The 19484-nt window shown below is 45.8% G+C and overlaps 1 protein-coding gene across 1 annotated transcript in view; it reads left to right on the top strand.

Moving 5' to 3' along the window:
- Positions 1 to 19484, top strand: part of FAM20A (FAM20A golgi associated secretory pathway pseudokinase) — a 377577-nt gene that overhangs the window by 254379 nt on the left and 103714 nt on the right. Inside the window, exons 5-7 of the mRNA XM_086930966.1 lie at positions 4836 to 4928; positions 10317 to 10432; positions 14019 to 14199. Coding sequence (XP_086787092.1) covers positions 4836 to 4928; positions 10317 to 10432; positions 14019 to 14199 — 390 coding nt within the window. The remainder of the gene's footprint in view (positions 1 to 4835; positions 4929 to 10316; positions 10433 to 14018; positions 14200 to 19484) is intronic.

Here is a 19484-nt window from a genome sequence, read left to right as displayed (position 1 = left end):
CATGGAGTTTTCAAAGAACGGAGTCTTTGATGACGTTATTATGTCCAACCTTACGTCAATCTCGGCACCTTCAAGATATAAATATGCCCACACTTGCCCTGGCAAAGATACGGTGGTTTGGAGCAGTTCGACTATCTACCTACACGACACAGCTCGCCGCAGCAAGTGCCGAAGGAAGCCGACCCTCCAGCAGACGCGCTGATAAAGAAGCTGTCTTTTCCCCTGCCGAGAAATCCAGCTCCAGTTTTTCCAAGCTACCTTGCGGGTTGTTGGGAAATCGAGTCCTGAGAGAGAGAGAGAGAGAGAGAGAGAGAGAGAGAGAGAGAGAGAGAGAGAGAGAGAGAGAGATACCAGACCTCCTTCATTCTAAATCAAGGTACAGAGCTGATTAGACCTTTAGAGAATTCTTGGATAGATTCACCTGACTTACTTCTTCCCTCGTACTAGACTTAGGTTAGGTACACCGGGGCAGGCGTATTTTAGAAGCACCAGTTGAGTATTTTTAGTCTTTATTTATTAATGTATGTTTTCTATGTATTTTATGGCTTAGAACCATATCATGCTTTTATTGTATTATTTTGTAATACTCTTTGTACTGTACGCATTGTAATTCACAACCAGTATTACGATTGTAGCAGTTCATTTCTTCTGCATGAGAAAGAAGACTGTTCAATAAATACTTTTATTGAAAACGCCCTTCTCTCTATTTCTCTGCACCTCTGGTGAAACGAAGCATGCACGATTGACTGAGTGAAATAACTATCTATTGTTTCCGCCACTCTAGAGATATATTTCTTATTCTTGGGAAACAAAGTTGTCTTGTTCATGTGGTTGTTTTTCTTTCTTTTTTTTTTTTATTTATTATAGAAAGTTTCTAGTGAACTCTGAGCTAGCTGGCACTCACAATTAAGTCTAATATATTCGATTGAGACCTAGTCAACCTAAGTCCTACGTCACATCTATAGTATATATTATTTCAAAGCGCAGAGCCTATTGGGAATATAGGAACTACACTACAGTGGGAGGCAGGTAGAGGGACGGACACAGTCCTTCCAGAGGGAACACATGTGATTAAGCCTGTACCTCTTCTGTTTTCATGGGTGAAGGCACTATCCATTCCCTCAATCCGCTTGCCTATTTTCAATGGTGTGAATCCTACACTCCCTTCCCTGATACGGGTAGAAATCCGAACCTAACGCTGACCTGTGCCACTTTTGTTTCTTTTTATTTTTACCCATTTACCTGGATGGAGACGAATGCCAGAAGAATCTAAAATTCCCCAGGAAAAGAAAGAAAAGAAGGACATTTCTGATACAAATCTTCTGTTTAGTTGATTAATAAATCCGAAAAGGAAAAGCAAATATCAGGACTTAGGAGCCATTGTTGTCGCTGACTAGGGGCGGACTGCAAGTCCCAGTCATTCCTTGTGGAAGAAGAAGCTGCTGCCATCCTTCTCGCACCAGGAGGCTCTATGAAAAGGTAATTGGGCTCCGCCATGTGGGTCAAGAGTGAGATGCACTCGGGTCAAGGCCAAAGCGGGCCCTTCATCGCCCGGAAGAGACTGGATTGGGCCCATTCTCTTACTTCTGGACCTTGGACTTTGGAATCTGGAGACGGCGAGTGGTGCTATTTTTGTTGTATACCACCTGACTTCATGGCCCTTCTGTCTGCTGGGAGTTGCACCTTTCTATGTAGCCTGCCACCTTGTAGCCTGAGCTAGCCTGACTTATTAAGGATGGAGAAGAGAAAGGAAGAAACCTCAGAAGCGACTGAAAAAAGATGAGAGCTAGCAATACTATACTGACATTCTTAAACCAAGCTGTGGGGGTGCCCTTCGATGAGATTACTAGTGCTGAAATAGAGCTGGCTGTTAATCATCGTTTTTTATCGCATGATATAAAGGCGCAAAGTGAGGCAGTCGTTGCTTCTGTCAACATTACCACTAGAGCATCTCTTCCACCTGCTTTTTCTATCCAAGCTCCTTTGACCAGCTCTCTCTGCACCCATGCTGTACAGCCTACTGTTAGTGATGCTATACTGAAATGCACTGATAACTTTCGTAAAACGGGTACTCAACATAAAACATCTTACTCATCACAGTCTCTTCCTGCAAATTCAATCAGGAAGGCAACAACCGGCCTTAAGAAGATTTCAGTTATATCTGCTCCCAGTATAGTTACAGCTCCTGGGCAGGACATAGCAAAGGGCACACTTGAGTCATTCTTGAAAAATCTTCAAACTAAGATGATCGAGGCTCTAAATGATTTTGGCTCTCAGATAACTGCAATAGACAAAACAGTTGGTTGTTTAAAAGGGTCTCTGAACAATTTACATCTAAGCATTAGCAGCCAGCCCAGAGACTCAGTTAGAACCATGTCAAATACAGGTCTTAGAATTCCTCTGAGTGAAGTTGCTGGTAACTTAGGAGTAGGAGCATTACCCCTGTCCTAGGCTCAGGTTCCATCTGGAGCCTTATTACCTTCACCTTTGAGCATTTGTAATCATCATCAATTTTCTCCCTCTCGCTTATCCGGGGATAATCTCGGTCGGCCAACTTTAGTCACTGACCAAGTGCTTGCTCAAAGGAATCGTGCTAATATAGGGTCGGCTGCTCCTAGTACATCTCAAAATCTTCATTTGGGTGATCACTCCTCTGATATTCCCATCCAACTACCTCCGGCGGTCACTCTTTATATGCTTGCGTTGGTGGATGTACCTCCTTTGAAGAAGGATGCACAGGAAAACTACCCTCAGCTTGAGAATAAAGTAGTACACTGGCTGGCAAGAAGGGTGAAAACTTACCATCCTCCCACTCAGATTTTGATAGAAGAATTTTAATGGCTCAAAGGGTTGGCTGGATAGGCCAGTCCCACAAAACATCAGCAGGTGACTGTATAATAGTGAACTTTAATAATCCTGCACAAGCTAGTTCAATTCTTCGAGCATTGGGGAAAAAAGGTGCATCAATGGATCGCCTCTCTGTTCTCTCATTGGGCTTTTTCTTCCCGCCACACAACATGACCCCCCCATTCCCTCCACCCCACCTGCCAGCTATGCCGGCCACGACTGAGAGAGAGTGAAACTATAGATTGCCAGTGTGCTCGTGGAACACCTCACAGCTCCTGCACTAGGCTGCCTGTCACCACCCTGCCTTATCAAGTCATGTGACTGGTAATGCTATCTTTGTGAAGGAGCCGGGTTCCCTCTCTCAATTGTACTCTGGAACACTCAGTGGATGAACCTTTGGTGTCTGCTTTAAAAGTGTAGAGAGGAAAAATAACTAATTCAGTTGGAATCAACAGCACAAAGAATCAGGACTCCACAGAATCACAGACTCCAAGTTGTCAGGTTTAGTGAGTTTATTACGAAGCCAAAAACAACTGGACATTCAAGCACTTCAAGACAAGGTTGTAAAAATACATTGGAACTAATGTATAGCCTAACCTATGACCGAAATTTAGCTTCTGGAACATGAAAAGGATGACAAATTCCAAGACCAGAACGCAGTCAATAAGTGCCCCCACGTCTAGATTGGTCTTCTCTGGAAGGTCGTAAGTAAAAAGCATTAGTCTGTCCCTACTCTACCACTAACGTGCCATCCCTACTTAGCATTCCTGAGGCAAGTCAGGAAAAGGTGTCAGCGAGTGAAGTCTTCCTAAGAAGTGCACTCACTTTGTATGGGTCAAGTAGCCCAAGGCTACAGAGCTCGTTCTAAGATGCTCCTTTTCTCCTTATTGATCTCCTCTCCTCTCTCAACCCCCAAGGCACTGTCCCTAATTCAAACACCAAAATATCTGATCACGCCCCCTACTCGTCTTCTGATCACCTCATCCAGTTGCTCGCTCCTCATAGATGATTTTCCAGTTAGTTTCGATACTCCCAGCTCCTGGTACGATGACCTTGATTCCCATGCCTTCTCCAGTGAGAAAAACACAGTCCCTTGGGTAATTGTATTCTTTCCTCCCTTAAGACTAGCTACTAAAACAAAAGAGTCATTCTAACTAACACATACAGGTTTCTCCACCTGCAACAGAAACATGAGAAAGGAACAAATCTAACAGGCACATGGAATTCAAACAGCCTCTATGACTAAAGAGCACCAGGGAAAATACATTTCAGGCCTGCAGAAACCGGACAACATAAGAAAATAATACATAGGCCTCATGAGCAGGGCCAGACTGGGAACCAAAACCGGCCCTGGCAAATGCTCGGCTGGCTCCGGGGTGTGGGGGTGTAGCTGAGCTGTTTTTCAGGGCTGGTTTCAGACGATTTTGTTACAAGGGCGGATATTGCAGCTATGCTACAAAAACGGCCCTGTGACAAAAAAGGCCCAGAGGGCCAAAAATTGGCCCCCACCCTGGTGGCCCACCGGGGAAATGCCCGGTGCCTGCTACAGCCAGTCCTGCCCTGCTCATAAGTTTACATATAAATGCTATCTTGCATTGAGCATTTCTAAATCAACAGGTTACATGGGCACATCAGATGCGGGAATAAATGCAAACAGTTAGCGCAAATCTACACGTTAATGTTTTCAGCTAGACACGCATGTACTGCATTATTAATTTCTCCACATTTATATGAAAAATGTCTCTAACACATCACGTTTCATTTTATCACAGTACACATTCTACTATCACAGGATAACACAACAAAGGATTAAATGTAGGTGCGCACTACCCATGATTATATAATACACCCCAACAAATGAAAGAGCACCATTGCTCTCTATCAATCAACTTGTTTGTTGTTATTGTTTTCCAGCTTTCACAGAACTCCCTCACGCAGACATAGCCCCCATGCTGTCCTGCACGTTGGTAATTTACAATTTCTTTCAGACAGAAAAGAGAAGACGAGACCCCGGAGGACTTCTTCTACTTCATCGACTTTCAACGGCACAATGCAGAGATAGCCGCCTTCCACCTCGACAGGTATGCAATCAAATCTGCACCTGTCCTTTATGCGTTCACTGCTAGGACTCTGGTTTCCCATAATCTGTGTGTGAAAAACATAAATGTGATGTATTTACAGAGAGAGAGGTTTATACCGGTGTGCAGACGGTTATTAAGTATTCAGAATTTGGGGCAAATATGAGAACTGAGGCTGAGAGAGAGCGAGAACTTGATTTGCGCAAGATCACACCATTCTGTAAAGAGGGAAAAGTAATAATGGACCCAGAGGACCAATTATCTCAGCCTCAATCCTAATTACCAGAGCAATGAAGATATTTACCCAACGATAACTCAGACATACCTGTAAATTAACAAGCATTGGCATAGCCAATAGGTCTCGCCTTTGGGACCTTGTAAGTTTATGGCCATGCACCACATTATTAAAGGTGCTACAACATCTACTGATGCTTACATGCCACTAGTGAACGGGTGAGTGAGAGCCGCCAATCAAGCCAGGATGGGCTTGTACAGGCCACAAGAGACTGAAGAAACTGTAAGGGTCAGGCATTATACTATAGAAGGGTGGGTGGAACATGTAGTGCCCTTGTAATAGTAACAGATACACTAAAACAGTCCCTTAGGGAAAACAGAGAAGCTTTGCACTAAATCCAAAAGTAGTTCAACAGCTGTTGTAAACAGACAACTGAGTTGTAATTTTTAAAAATAAAATTGTGTGCTGATTACAAAAATGGCAATACGGTCATTTATAATGTAGGGCATTTTCAGGGGCTTCAAATGTGTCATCCTTGTAGCCAGGGCTTTAAGTGGGGGGTCTCTGAAAGGGGCGTGGCTGATGAACTTAAGGGTGTGGCTTAAAATTACTTAAGCTAAAAATCTGTGCTTAGTTAGCATAGTGTGCCGCCGTATTTTGCTTCTTCCGTCATTGCATCCAGATTCTAAAATGATGAAAGCGCGAAAGTGTTTTTGAAGTTACATCAAAGTCAATGCAGAGTTACGTTTTTTTTCCACTGAGGGTGAGTGGAGAGGGGCAGAGAAGCACATGGTGCTTTAAAGTAACACAGAGAGCCTGACGAAGGAAAGCATGGAAGGGAGGCCACTGCAAAAACACGCAATATTCTCTTGGCAAATCAGGTAAACGTAGGTATTGTAATTGGCACGCGTGTAAAGCACTCCAATACCATTAGGTCGGGTTGAGATTACACCATATAAATTAGTGCAAAAAGAAATGTTGCTATAAACATGTTATTCTTGAATACCTGAAAGCAAGGAAGGGGGGCAGCAAACTGGGGCTGCTGGGGTCCCATGGAGAAAATTGCAAAAAACACAGTTGATGGACAGAATGTAGAACAATGTCATACATTCACCCCAGTACAAGGATCTAGGCCTAAATCCATCGTTTTTTTGCACTCCACACCACCCTGGGTTAGACACTGGCTATATGCAAATCAGCTCTGACCCTGTGCCTCATGGGAACAGTCCAGTCCGAACTACCAAGCCATGTCTTTCCCAGACCGGAATCAAGCATCCAAGGACCGGTTTCTGGCTATCAGCCTTCTTCAGCCTGGATAGCTTGACTTCAGTGGTGTGGAGAGCCTGGGACTCACGTCTGAGTATACCCAGCACACTCGGGGTGAAAATTGCAAAAAACACAGTTGATGGACAGAATGTAGAACAATGTCATACATTCACCCCAGTACAAGGATCTGGGCCTGAATCCATCGTTTTTTTGCACTCCACACCACCCTGGGTTAGCCACTGGCTATATGCAAATCAGCTCTGACCCTGTGCCTCATGGGAACAGTCCAGTCCGAACTACCAAGCCATGTCTTTTCCAGACCGGAATCAAGCATCCAAGGACCGGTTTCTGGCTATCAGCCTTCTTCAGCCTGGATAGCTTGACTCCAGTGGTGTGGAGAGCCTGGGACTCACGTCTGAGTATACCCAGCACACTCGGGGTGAAAATTGCAAAAAACACAGTTGATGGACAGAATGTAAAACAATGTCATACATTCACCCCAGAACAAGGATCTGGGCCTAAATCCATCGTTTTTTTGCACTCCACACCACCCTGGGTTAGACACTGGCTATATGCAAATCAGCTCTGACCCTGTGCCTCATGGGAACAGTCCAGTCCGAACTACCAAGCCATGTCTTTCCCAGACCGGAATCAAGCATCCAAGGACCGGTTTCTGGCTATCAGCCTTCTTCAGCCTGGATAGCTTGACTCCAGTGGTGTGGAGAGCCTGGGACTCACGTCTGAGTATACCCAGCACACTCGGGGTGAAAATTGCAAAAAACACAGTTGATGGACAGAATGTCCCATGGAGGTCAGGGTGTCCCGCACTTTCTGATAGCTGTGGAAGGCAGCAGCCAGCTCCAATCCCTATGTGTTGAGTGCAGAGCTGTTGCAGCAGCAAGTAGAGCTTTGAGTTGCAACTTGTTGTTCCACTCGCAACAATGCACACAGCACTCGTGCCCAGGCTCCAACAGCAGGAAGCCACTGGCACGGTAAAAAAACAAACAGAAGGCAAACAGTAAAGTGGAGTGCGGGGGTTCTGAGAAGCAGATGGTGCTTCAAAGTAACACATTGAGCGTGATTAAGGGAACACTTTATATCCCTCCCCAAAAAGGAATGTGAATTACGGCAATGTAATCTGTGTTCATGTAAATGCTACGATACCTTCAACAGTCGAAACGCAACACAGATTCTGTCCAATTTAGTGGTACTCAGCTGTGCTCCTTACATTTAAAGTTCAAGTGGCGCACTTTATAAATGAATAAAGGGGCACATAAAATGTTGAACAATTAAGAACAGATGCTTCCGAAGCCGTAAGCGAATCAGGGCCGGACTTGCCGTAGCGGGCACTGGGCAATCCCCCTGTGTGCCGCATGGGTGGGGGCTGTTTTGGGGCCCCTGGGGGCCGTTTCTGTTACAGGGCCGTTTTTGCAGCATAGCTGCAAAATCGGCCCTGTAACAAAATTGGGCAAAAACCGGCCCCGGCAAAGAGCTCGGCGGCACCCACAACCCCCTCAGGAGGGGAGGGGGCTGGCCGAGCACTTTGCCAGGACCAGTTTTGGTTCCCAGTCTGGCCCTGAGCTGAGGTGTTGGGGGTAAGGCACGGAGAGATTACGAGAACTGGCTCTGGAGGCAGCGCAGCGCACCCATAAGTGGCGTGGAAACGGTGTAAAGAACAAGCAGCAGCTGTTTTGAAGCACACTTGTGCTTGTGCTGGCCTCCGCCTTGCGGGAGTGAGCAGCGGTGGTGCGAAAGCCATATGTTTTCAATTAGCACGCGTGCCACTGCTCGCTCCCGCAAGGTGGATGCCAACACAAGCACAAGTGTGCTTCAAAAGGAGCAGACCGATGGCTAAAGGCCCTCTTAGAGGAGCGCATGCGCGCTGCCTAGGCGAGACCTAAAAAAAGGGGCCATTATTTCTACAAAGAGCTTATGTGCCCTCTGGGTGTTGAAGTTATTTCCTCCCATGATCATTCCCCTTTATGTCCAGCATTCTTAATATTTTTGCAACTAGAGCGAGCACAGCTTCAGTTTCCAAGGCACTTTTCCTGCGATGTTACATTCTTCCTAGAATCGTCCACTTTCCTATCATTAGGTGTCAGAATCCTTCCCCATATGTAGTTAAAGCGTTGCTAGAAAACGAATTCCAGGACCACCTCTCTGCAGCCCTTGGTACACTGGTGGACATATTTAAGTGCACTCACTATCCTCTCTGTCTCTTGCCAATGGATCTAATCACCTGTTGACGGCTTTACTATCTGTTCATGTAATACATCAGAACAATCCAATCTGTGGTGCTGTGTAGTGCATGGATGAAAACACAGAGCAGTCATGCCTGGTGAGATTGCCTGTTGCTGCTATCATCATCTGTGCTGGCCCACAAACAGTGCCTTGTGCAATACCCAGCCTCACACCCCAGTGCAGAGATGAGTGTGCGCTGTCTAATGTTGGATTTGTACTGGGAGCATACTATTCGGATACAAATTCCAATGCCTAGAGAAACTCAAAAGGATCCGATGCTTGGATGTGTGCTGTGCACTGCAGAATACATGCAATGTTGTTTTTTTTTTATAGAACTAAACACGTTTCTCCTTGAGGCCGGCTTCAACTAGGTGTTAGATTTTGATGCAAAGTCCATTCTGGGTAGCAGATTGGGCATTGCCTCAAATCCTAATGGTCTATGCACTGATCTGCCCCGTCGATGCCCCAGCAACGTCCCCTCCTCCCAGACCCAAAGTAATGCAAAGCAGTGCAAAGGGTTTTTTGCACTGAGAATATGTCTCTATTCTATTGTAAAACAATGTTTGCTCTGTATGGCAAATACCCTTACAAGACTTTGCATATCTTTGTGTCATCTCTAGCTATTGTGTTGAACACCTCTTGACTTTGTCCCACACAGGTCTCCCTGTTGTAGCATACTTATTAGTTGCCAACGTTAGCAGGGTGGTCTCCTGCGTGATAACCTAGGAGAGGGGCTACAAACTCGTAGTTCGGTTGGGTTGCAGCCCAAGGGGTGGAGTGGTAGGCGCTAAAGGGTTCTAATCTAAGTTTTGTAAAAGGAGACATTGTTGGTTGCACTCGCACTTTTCTGAGCAGACTGACATTTTGGGAGCATTGCCTACAAAGTTATGTGTTCTTTCCGAAGGCCATATAGAGATGGGACTCTACTAGCCTTTCACAGGCCCTTGATGTATATAATACACAGATGTTTATATAGACCAGAACTCCTCTGCCTTCAGCAGGTATGGTACAGCTAAACCAGCTGCAATGATCTGCTCGTTCATGATACTGCCTAGCCCACAGACAAGTCATTCCCTAACTTTAACTAGCCTGTAACTATATTAGTCTGTAATACATATAAGGGCTGTGGTTTAAGTCAATTGAAGCCTTGCAATGACTCGTGGCGCTTTCACCAGGCACATCCATTTGGTTTATATGTCTTAGGTCCAGTGCTCCAGCTGTGTAAAAAAACACAAGTGCCAGGGCCCAAGATATTTCTCATGAGGCCACTGCTGCTTGTGCCACCTGTCAACTCTACCAAATCCCAGTACCAATGACACCTACTTATTATTACAGTCCTTCAAATGTTACAATTTGGTCTGTACTAGGTGATCCAAAGTTGCAAGAATGGTCTCTGCACCCTGGCATTTTTGATCAGATATTGAATTGGTAAACACTTTGCTCATGTGAGTGTTAAAATAAATAGACTTATAGTGCCACCATGTGGTAGACTGCCATAAATATGTGCCGATGTTAGTATATAAGTGCTGGTGCCAAGCACAGGCAAACACCGGAACAAATTAAGCACGGTTTAAGTCTCTAGATAGGTTCCAGCAAGGTCCTGTCCTACTAACCTAAACTTTAGCAATACTGTGTGTTCCTATTCATAGGATTTTGGACTTTCGGCGGGTCCCCCCAGTGGCTGGAAGGTTCATAAATATCTCCAGTGAGGTCCTGGAGGTTGCCCGGAACGAAGTCTTACAGAGCGTATTCTTCATCTCACCAGGTAATGTGCAAGTACCAATATAGGTAAATAGTTACAGGTTTCTGACTGAAAGAAACAGACGCACTATCTCTCCCTCCAAATACATACTGTTATAATTACAAGCAAGATTTGAGCACCTGAGAGGGGGACAAAGCATACTCTGAATGCTGTGAATCTGGTTTAAAAAAAAAAAGCAAAACAACAACTTGGGTCGAATAGTGCTTTTTAAAGCACGATGTCCAAAGACATTTTCTATAATGCCCAATTCATTTTTGAAGTGCTTACACAGTGTGCCAATTCTATTAGGCCTGATGCTCCCCAGGAGCTGCCCACATATTGTTTCAAAATGTGCATTGTGTACCTCCAATATTTCACTGACTACCCGACTGTGCCAGGACCAGATTCAGTCATTGCTATTCCATATGAAATATGTGCCCCCAAATGTAATGAGTGCCGTCCTCCCAATGTCAAGAATTACAGTAGGTCAGTGACAGAAGTTTGTAATTGATGTCATCCTATCATCATTGGTGACGCATATGTAAAAAATGCTGTGCTCTCTAAGGTCAACATTTACATTCAGTATGGCAGCTCCAGCATTTAGCCAGTGTATCTCATATTGCAAAACAAACCTCTAATGGACTAGTATTCTCACATAGATGCCCCTTATGCCAAGAATTACATTTAATATGCCCTTCTCAGCTTTTGCAATGGTTTTCCATTATACCATAAGTATGTCAAATATGCCAGTGCCTTCATTTTTCATAGTTGCCCCGTATCCCAAGAATCACCTCTAGCATTTTGCTCCACGTTCCTCGTATGCCAAGAATTACCTCCAATGTGCCAGCACCAGCATTTTACCATTAATACCCTCTATGTCAAGAACCGCCTCTAGCTTCCTCACTCCAGCAATTTGCCATTGGTACCCCATATGCTATCAATTACTTCCAAGATGCCGGGCCAGATGCAGACTTGAAAGCTTAACACACTCTCACTCATGCTCACTTACATCGATTCACTCACACTCATTCTCAATCTCACTCAATGTCACTGTTTCTATCACTCAGCCTCAGTCTCCCTCTCACTGTGAATCACTTATTTCCACTTAATCTGTCACTCACTCTTACTTTCACTTACAAATATTTACACACACACAAACACGTGATCACACATACACATGCTTACACACATTGTCTCACTTACAGGCTCACACACAAGATGTAGCAGATTTGTTCTCAGTTACCTCACTTCTGTTGTCTGCATCAGTGTGCTTAAGCTCCTCAGCTGCTGATTAGTGCCTAATTTGAGAAGGTGCTTTCAGGTGCTCAGCACCGGCACCTAATACTCCGCACCGGTGCCTATAGGACCAGTTAAGGACCCACTCATTTGGAAGGCAGGTGATTTTCCACAGAATCACATGATGTTGAGCTACGCCGAGATTCGAACCTGGTTCCCCAGCTCCGAAATCAGCAGCTGTAGCCATGAGGTCAAGTTTTCTCCAGAATAATAAGTGCCTGGGCTCAAGTCAGGAGGCAGTTTGCCCCAGCACATTTCTCCTGTTAGCTCTGCCTCCTGAGGAGAGCCCCGGCATTTTTTATTTTACAAATTAACCACTGCTACTGATAGATGTACCCTCGGCCAGACTAGAATTAGAATTAGAATTAGAAATACATTTATTGAGCGCGGTTGCTGCCCAAGGGCGTCCAAGCGCTGAAGTAAGAATTGGAGAGACATGCTGAGTGACGCCTTCCTGCCTCATGCACTGAAGCAGGCACCTGAGAGCTGACACCAACGCTGTGAATACTGTATTCACTGCACAGACTTCAGTTTTAAGCTTCTTGCTTTTTCACCGCATCTCGTCACATGGTATTGTGGGGTCAGTGAGGCTCCCCACCCTCTGATGAGATGCAAGAGTGTGTCAGGTGATAGCAGTGCTTATAGTGCCGGTTCCCAAAGCACTGTGGCCAGAGCTATTAAATGTCCCTGCGCCGAATACCAAGGCTGCGTAGTCTTGAATCCACCTCATGCCTTTTTTAATCCACTGCCAGCCTCTCCCTGCCCCTTTATCTCACTCTTGCAGGCTTCTGCTTTCTCCGTCTCACAGGTTTTCCGTCTTCTTCTCTTTTCCAGTTTATTTGTTTTCCCCTCTCTTGTCTTATAAGGAAAAAAGTGCCTGTGGAACCCACCGGCTCAAATGAAGGACTTAGTGACAGTCTGATTGAGGGATAACCCTGGGCAATGTAGGGCTTAAGTGTAAAGGGCAAGGGGTTCTCTGAAAGGATGATGCTGCAAAACATCACAAATTAAGAGGCCCTGAGCTGTGGCAGGCTCCTAAAGTCAGGGATGGGCGTTCACCAGCCATTGCCAATCTGTTTTATACCTGGCATAAGTAATTCCACACCCTGTCTCAGACTGCTGCTGGACCCTCCGACCAAGGGTCTGCATTTTTTAATAAGTAAATAATGAATAACAGGCTAATATTCACTATTAGTACCATAAAATAGGAGTAGAAAATAAGCAGGATGGAGAACCAATGTCCATAAAGACCAGCTGTCACTGTCCGAGGCTCTGCCCTGAATTATGAATGCAGGCCGCATCACTTTATATTGGATGCGAGCTGTCAGTTTGCCCAGGGCGTTGGAAGACATTGCTACATTCCTCAAAAACCTAAAGCCTTCCAAAATGGTGTCACCCAAAATCGTCAACCTTTACCCTACAAAGTAAAAAGATGGTCTTTAAGAGTTATATATAAAACTTTATAAAATAATTAAAATAAATGCCTTTACTATGCAATTTTGTGGTAAAGGCATGACGGATAAAGAGATGTGTGGCAAAGATCACACCCCAACACCCCCCCCCCCTCGAGCCCAAAAAACGACACAGACTCCCCTGACCCTTAAACATTACCCCTACCCCAAAACCCTAAAACCTACCCGACCCCCCTGAGCCCTAAAAACTACCCCAACCCTTAAAAACTACCCCCCCACAAAATCAGGCTCCAGCCCCACTTACCTCACCGCGTCCTCTCCAGATCTTCCTGTTCCTGGACCCGCCCTTCCACGCATCTAGACCACATACTGCCTTAACCATGCATTTGCGTGGTTAAGGCATATGTGTGGTTACGGCATGCGTGGTTAAGCTTGCAGGGAAACGGCACGCGTGGCTTTGCCCGTGAAGGAAAGCCCGTTTCCCGTTTAATCTATCTCAATGATTGGGTGAGTCAGGCTGAGAACAGCCACACAAATCACTGTAAAGATTAATTATACAAGGGATTGAGTGATGCTGCACTCACTGCTGTTTTACTTTAAACCTGACCAGATAGATATTCATTGGGAAACTATAATTGGTATTTCATAAATACGTTTTTTTCAAATCTAAAGTATGCCTGTAGTACAAGAGGTTGATAAAGAAAAGAAACAGTGTCTGAAGTGAGGGGATGCAGTTCACCAGACATCGTCATCAGCTGTTAGTGGTAGATTTGTCACAGCTGTTTTCAAGTTTCTGCGCAGGTGGGCTGGTATGAGTAGCAACTCGGTGACATACTCTGTATCTGATGCAAGCATTAAGCCAAACAGTGTAAAATATTGATCACTGTGCTTATCTTTCACAGCAAACAACACCTGTTTCTTCGCAAAATGTCCCTACATGTGTAAAACAGAGTATGCGGTCTGCGGCAGCCCCCACTTGCTGGAGGGGTCACTCTCGGCTTTCCTGCCATCACTCAGCCTTGCCCCGAGACTCTCTGTTCCCAACCCATGGATCCGGTCCTACACATTTACCGGAAAAGAAGAGTGAGTAGGAGATGGGGGGTTCCTATTGTTTATCGATTTACCAGGAGGATGCTCAGGTGTTCTCACCAGTGGTAAAAATGTGCCTACATTGTTAAGAAGTGAACTAGGATGCTTATCAGAGGGCTAGCTATTTGTCTCCGAACTCTCCACCACCTTCTCTCCGCACTCACAAACCATCCAGAGGTCACCTGGCATGTACCTCTAGTTTGATTGCATCTATATATAGCTCGTAAGCTTCCGTCAAGGTTCCGCAGTACATTTGCAGACCAGAGCACCCTGCTCCGTGGGTGTGCTTAGATAGAAGATTGTGGGTTTCTGGTGTGATCCATGCGAGAAGTGTTTCATTGTTTCTTTGTTTTAATTCCGTGTAGCATAGCAATGACAAGTTTGCTCAGATTGTGTCGCTGAGAAAGTGTAGGCGCATTAATGTCTGCAATAGAGTGAAGAAGGCTGTGAGGTAGCTGTGTATGCGGTTCTTTGGGGGTGACTTGTTGCGGGATGAGGTGGGTATGATCAGGAGTTCTGTATTGTCCATGTCCTCTCTGATGGAATAATTTCTGTCTACTTGTTGTGTGACACTTCTTCATCCGTTTGAGAAGATCCAAGTCTCCAATGCCTTCCTCAGTTCCAGAATATTTCTTGATTTGGCCAGGTGTTTCAAAGTGCTGTTTTTGGAATGAGGTTTCATCAATGTGTTTATACTGGTATTATTAGGTTGATTCACAATGAACCTCTCTATCCTTGATGCAGTCCTCTATCCATGGAGTGCATTGACCTTCAGACCCTACTACTAGCATTGGGGTTTTAAACTGCAGAGGCAGCTTCTGGAGGTCCTTCTTCCTTCATCCCTCTTTCAAGAATGAAAGACAAGAAAAATGTCTCTGTGCTCAATCACCCAAACTCACTTAATATGTCAGATACTGCCAGGTAGCCACATGACAGATTAAAAACAAGCATTGGCAATGCAAATTGGTCTAACATTTGTGAGAGTTAGAAGTATTGGGTAGTGCACACAGCACTGCACTAGAGATAACCATGGAAAAGCCAAAGGAACACAAATGTCCTCTGTCACATAGATATACCATAGACTTTCAGTGCACACCAACCCAGTTTTACCCCAGCAGAGCACCCTGAAACTTTTCAGGAAGGAGCTGAGGTGGAAAAACATTTTTATGGGAAAGTTTTGTGAAGACTCATCAAGCGGAGCCAAACTGATAAGCAAACAACAGATGCTTTTCCTTTTTTTTTTTTTAATTCATACCCAGAGTAGACCACTTTACAAAAATAATCAATGACATATCAGTTCATAGAAATAGTTGGTTACAATATATAAAAACAATATATCACAAATTCAATACACATATCTATTAAATTGAAATAAATGTGATAAATATAGTATATAGAAATAAATAGCAGTTGATCAAAATAAAATTCATAAAGATACATAGCTTATTTAAATATAGCACCAAATTCTTTCATAAAACTTTTAGTAGCATTTTGTAAATTCCATCCTATTCCAATCCCCTAGCTTCTCTGCTCCATTCCGAGATATATCCCCATATTTTTAGCCCTCGAATTCTGACTTGCCTCCCCTGCATGCATATAGGGCTGCCTCTTGTTTCCAAACTCCAAGAAGTCTGGCTAGCCACATCTGAAAAGTCGGGGGTTCTATGTCTTTCCAACAGGCTGCTAACATTATTCTAAAAATAGCTGTGCCCAGAAAAAGGCAATATTCTTGTTCCTTATTAAGACCCAAAGAGCTATCATATCTCAAGATTGCTAATGTGGGGGTCGGCTCAGATGTAATACCAAATAGATTCTTCCAGTAGCCAAGCAGCCCTAGTTTTAGGGGAATCAGTTTCCCACACTCATAAAACATATTTATCAGTGCGTCCGGACCTACCCCACATCTGGGATATTTATTATCCGCCCTTTTCCCCCACATAAATAGTTTAACTGGTGTAAAATAAAGATGAAATATAGTTTTATATAATTGGGCTTTAAGATTTGAAGATACAAATATTTCAACAGAAAGATCTAAGCTCCTGTAGATGTCTAAATCGGGATTATCTAATTTCACAGCCCAAGACGTCTCGTTCTTTTCCAAATCGTCTGGCAGTGCTGTTAACAATAGACTACATATGTTTCTAATTCTACATGATTTTTTTATTAATAAGATCCATCAAAGGTATATTCTCAATTTTCACAGTTGGTCTTTAAGCCACAAGGATGCTCGTAATCTGTGCAAATTAAAAAAAGTAATTGGGAGCTATTCCAAAATCATGTTGGAGCTTAGAGAATTGGGCATAAAACTCTCCAATTGTGATCACCCCTCTATTTTCCTAATCCTTCCCCATAGCATCATAGACTACTGTCGGAAAAAGTGATACATGCCACAGAGAGGTATATTGAGTAACCCTAGGTATTCCTATACATTTTGATACTTGATTCCATATCCTCTATGCACTCTGTATAGTTTTTAAAATATCCTTTATTGAAAATCACAGGAGATAAGAACATTTGCAAGATTCGTCTTGCACATCTTTACATCCCGGGGATGTCTGTCATGGTTGCGGGGCACAGTATATCACATAGCATTGTATTACTTCATACATCGCGCTGGTAGTGTGCTACATACTTCCCACCCATGTTTGCGTGGCAAAGGAGAAAACATAACGTTATTAACAGTGAAAGGGGGAAAGAACCAGGGGGGATAGGGTAAAGGGAGGGTGTGGTCACTAATTCCGAGAGTGTGGTGTGTGTGTGTGTTGCATGGAAGGAGTGTCGATGTTAAGGGTGCTCATGGCTATCAGGGCGCAGTTATGGGTGCGGGTCCTGTGTCAGGGAGGGTAGCGGGCTGGCGGGGGGGTGGGTGGGCGTCAGGAGCGTGGAAAGTGTTGGGCGGGACAGCGCCCTGGTGGTCGTCATGGAGCATCGGTTGCCTACGCCGTGTCTATGCTGTCGGGGTGATCGTGTGTGGTTCTGTCGGTGGTAACAAGGTTGTGGCCTATGTGTCCCCCTCTCCACCCTGTGTCTCCTGGTCTCCTCTGGGGGGGGGGGTCATGCTGGGAGTGCCCCACCAGTTGGCATTCCTTGTGAAAGGAGCTGAGCGTCGCGTCCCATAGTGCCGCAATCGGGAACTGTCGCCGTCCCGCCGTTTCCTCACTGTGCAGGGTGGTACTTTCTGCCTTCGCCCAATTGTCTAGGGAGGTGCTCCAGTGCTCCGTCAGGGGTGGAGTGGCTCGTTTCCAGTGTTTCGTTATCAGCCTTTTGGCTGTGAGGAGGCCGAGGTCCCAGAAGCGAGAGGGTACTTTATTTTGTTTGGTCCGTCTGTACAGGCCGAGGAGGCCCGCCTCCCAGGTGTGTGGTATTGGCATAGCTGTGCACTTTTCTAAAATCTGTAGCACCGTCTGCCAGTATGTCTGGATCTGCGGGCACTGCCACAGCATGTGTAGCAGGTCTGCTCCCACCAGGGCACATCTGGGGCAGCTAGCCGTAGTGCCCGGGAAGTACTGGTTAATTTTATCAGGTGAAAGGTACGCTCTGTGTAGAATGTATAATTGAATCAGTTTGAAGCGTGCGTTGCGGGGAATGTTTCTTGGGCCCATGAGTATCATTGCCCACTCCTTGTCCGTCCATTCCCGTCCCCTGTCGAGTGCCCATTTGGTGCGCAGTGGCTGCAGAGTATTTTGCGTGTGTGTCAGGAGTGCCTGAGTCAGCCAGTGTACAACATGTGTGCCGTTCCCCATGACATGCAGATGTTGGATCAGTTGATGTGTAGGCAGTTCCTCAGCAATGCTTCCCCACCGCTGTGTGTATGCCATGATAATTGAGGCATGCTGTAGGAACTGTCCCGCTGGGAGGCCCGTATCAGCGGCCAGCGTCTCAAAGGGTATCAAGGTGCCCTCAGCATAGAGGTCCGCCATGGTGTCCACCCCTGTGCGTGTCCAGTGCTCTAGTGTCGCCTCCGTGACGATGGAAGTGGTCTTAGGGGTGCCTAGGAGTGGGAGTGCTGGGGCATATGGCTTGGTGTGTTTCGTGAGCCGCAAGCTCCTGGTGTAGCACTGCGCTGCTACCTCTACATGTGGTTGTGACGATCTCCTCGAGTGAGCCAGGGGGTGGAATAGGGTATGTACTTGTGTGGTGGTCAGCACGTCTGTTGCTGTGGCCGTTTCCTCCAGGTTCTTTCCCGCGAGCCAAGCAGTCACCCACTGTAGCTGCGCAGCTAGGTAGTACAATTCCAAATTCGGTACTGCGAGGCCGCCCTCATTGACCGGCGCATACAATTTCTGAAGGGCTACCCTGGGTCTCCCGGCGTTCCAGATCAGGCCCCTGAGCATGGATGCCAGGTCCTTGAAAACGCGGGCCTGCACATATATCGGGATGTTGGCAAAATAGTACAGTAGTCTGGGTAGGACGATCATTTTCGTCAATGTGACTCTGCTCGGGACATTGAGCGGTAGGGTCTTCCAGAAGGCAATTTGGGATCTTATAGATGTGATGGCGCGTGTCAAGTTACCGTCCAGAACATCCGGGGGTGTTCTGTAGATATATATTCCCAGGTACCTAAACGTAGTTGGATGCCATGGCAGCTGTTCGCCGTTGATCCTAATGTCTGGGACCGGAATGTCGGGATTGAAGGAGTACGCCCCAGATTTGGCCCAGTTCACTTTGAGGCCAGACATGGCCTCGAAGGACCGGAAAATATCTGAGAGTCCCGGCGGTATGTTAGTGAGATCTCTGATATACAAGAGTAAGTCGTCCGCATATAGCGAGACAATGTGTGCGCCGTCTGCCAGTGGAATGCCCCATTGCGCGCCCCTATTGCGTAATATCTCGGCTAGGGGTTCTATCGCAAGCGAAAAGAGTAATGGGGACAGTGGGCAGCCTTGTCTGGTGCCGCGGCGTACCCTGATGGCATCTGAAAGTAGTTTGCCCGTGCGGACTCTCACCACGGGATGTCTGTACAACAGTCCAACCAGTTCAATGTACTCCTCCCCCAACTCGAACTTGTGCAGTACCGACAGCAGGTAGGGCCATTCGACTGAGTCGAATGCCTTCTCCAAGTCTAGAATCAAGCAACCCGACCTTGGCCAATCCCGTGTTGCATAAGTTTGCACCCTGAAGAGTCTCCGTATGTTGTGGGAGGTGCATCTGGTGGGCACGAAGCCGTTTTGATCACTATGGATTAAGGCAGGTACTAGGGTCGCCAGGCGGCGAGCAAGAGTCGACGCCAGAATCTTATAGTCTGTGTTTAGCAGCGCTAGGGGTCTGTACGAACCTAA

The sequence above is a fragment of the Lissotriton vulgaris genome, chromosome 7, assembly GCF_964263255.1.
Source record: "Lissotriton vulgaris chromosome 7, aLisVul1.2, whole genome shotgun sequence".
Classification (NCBI taxonomy): Eukaryota; Metazoa; Chordata; class Amphibia; order Caudata; family Salamandridae; genus Lissotriton; species Lissotriton vulgaris.
This window is presented reverse-complemented; position numbering and strand designations above follow the sequence as displayed.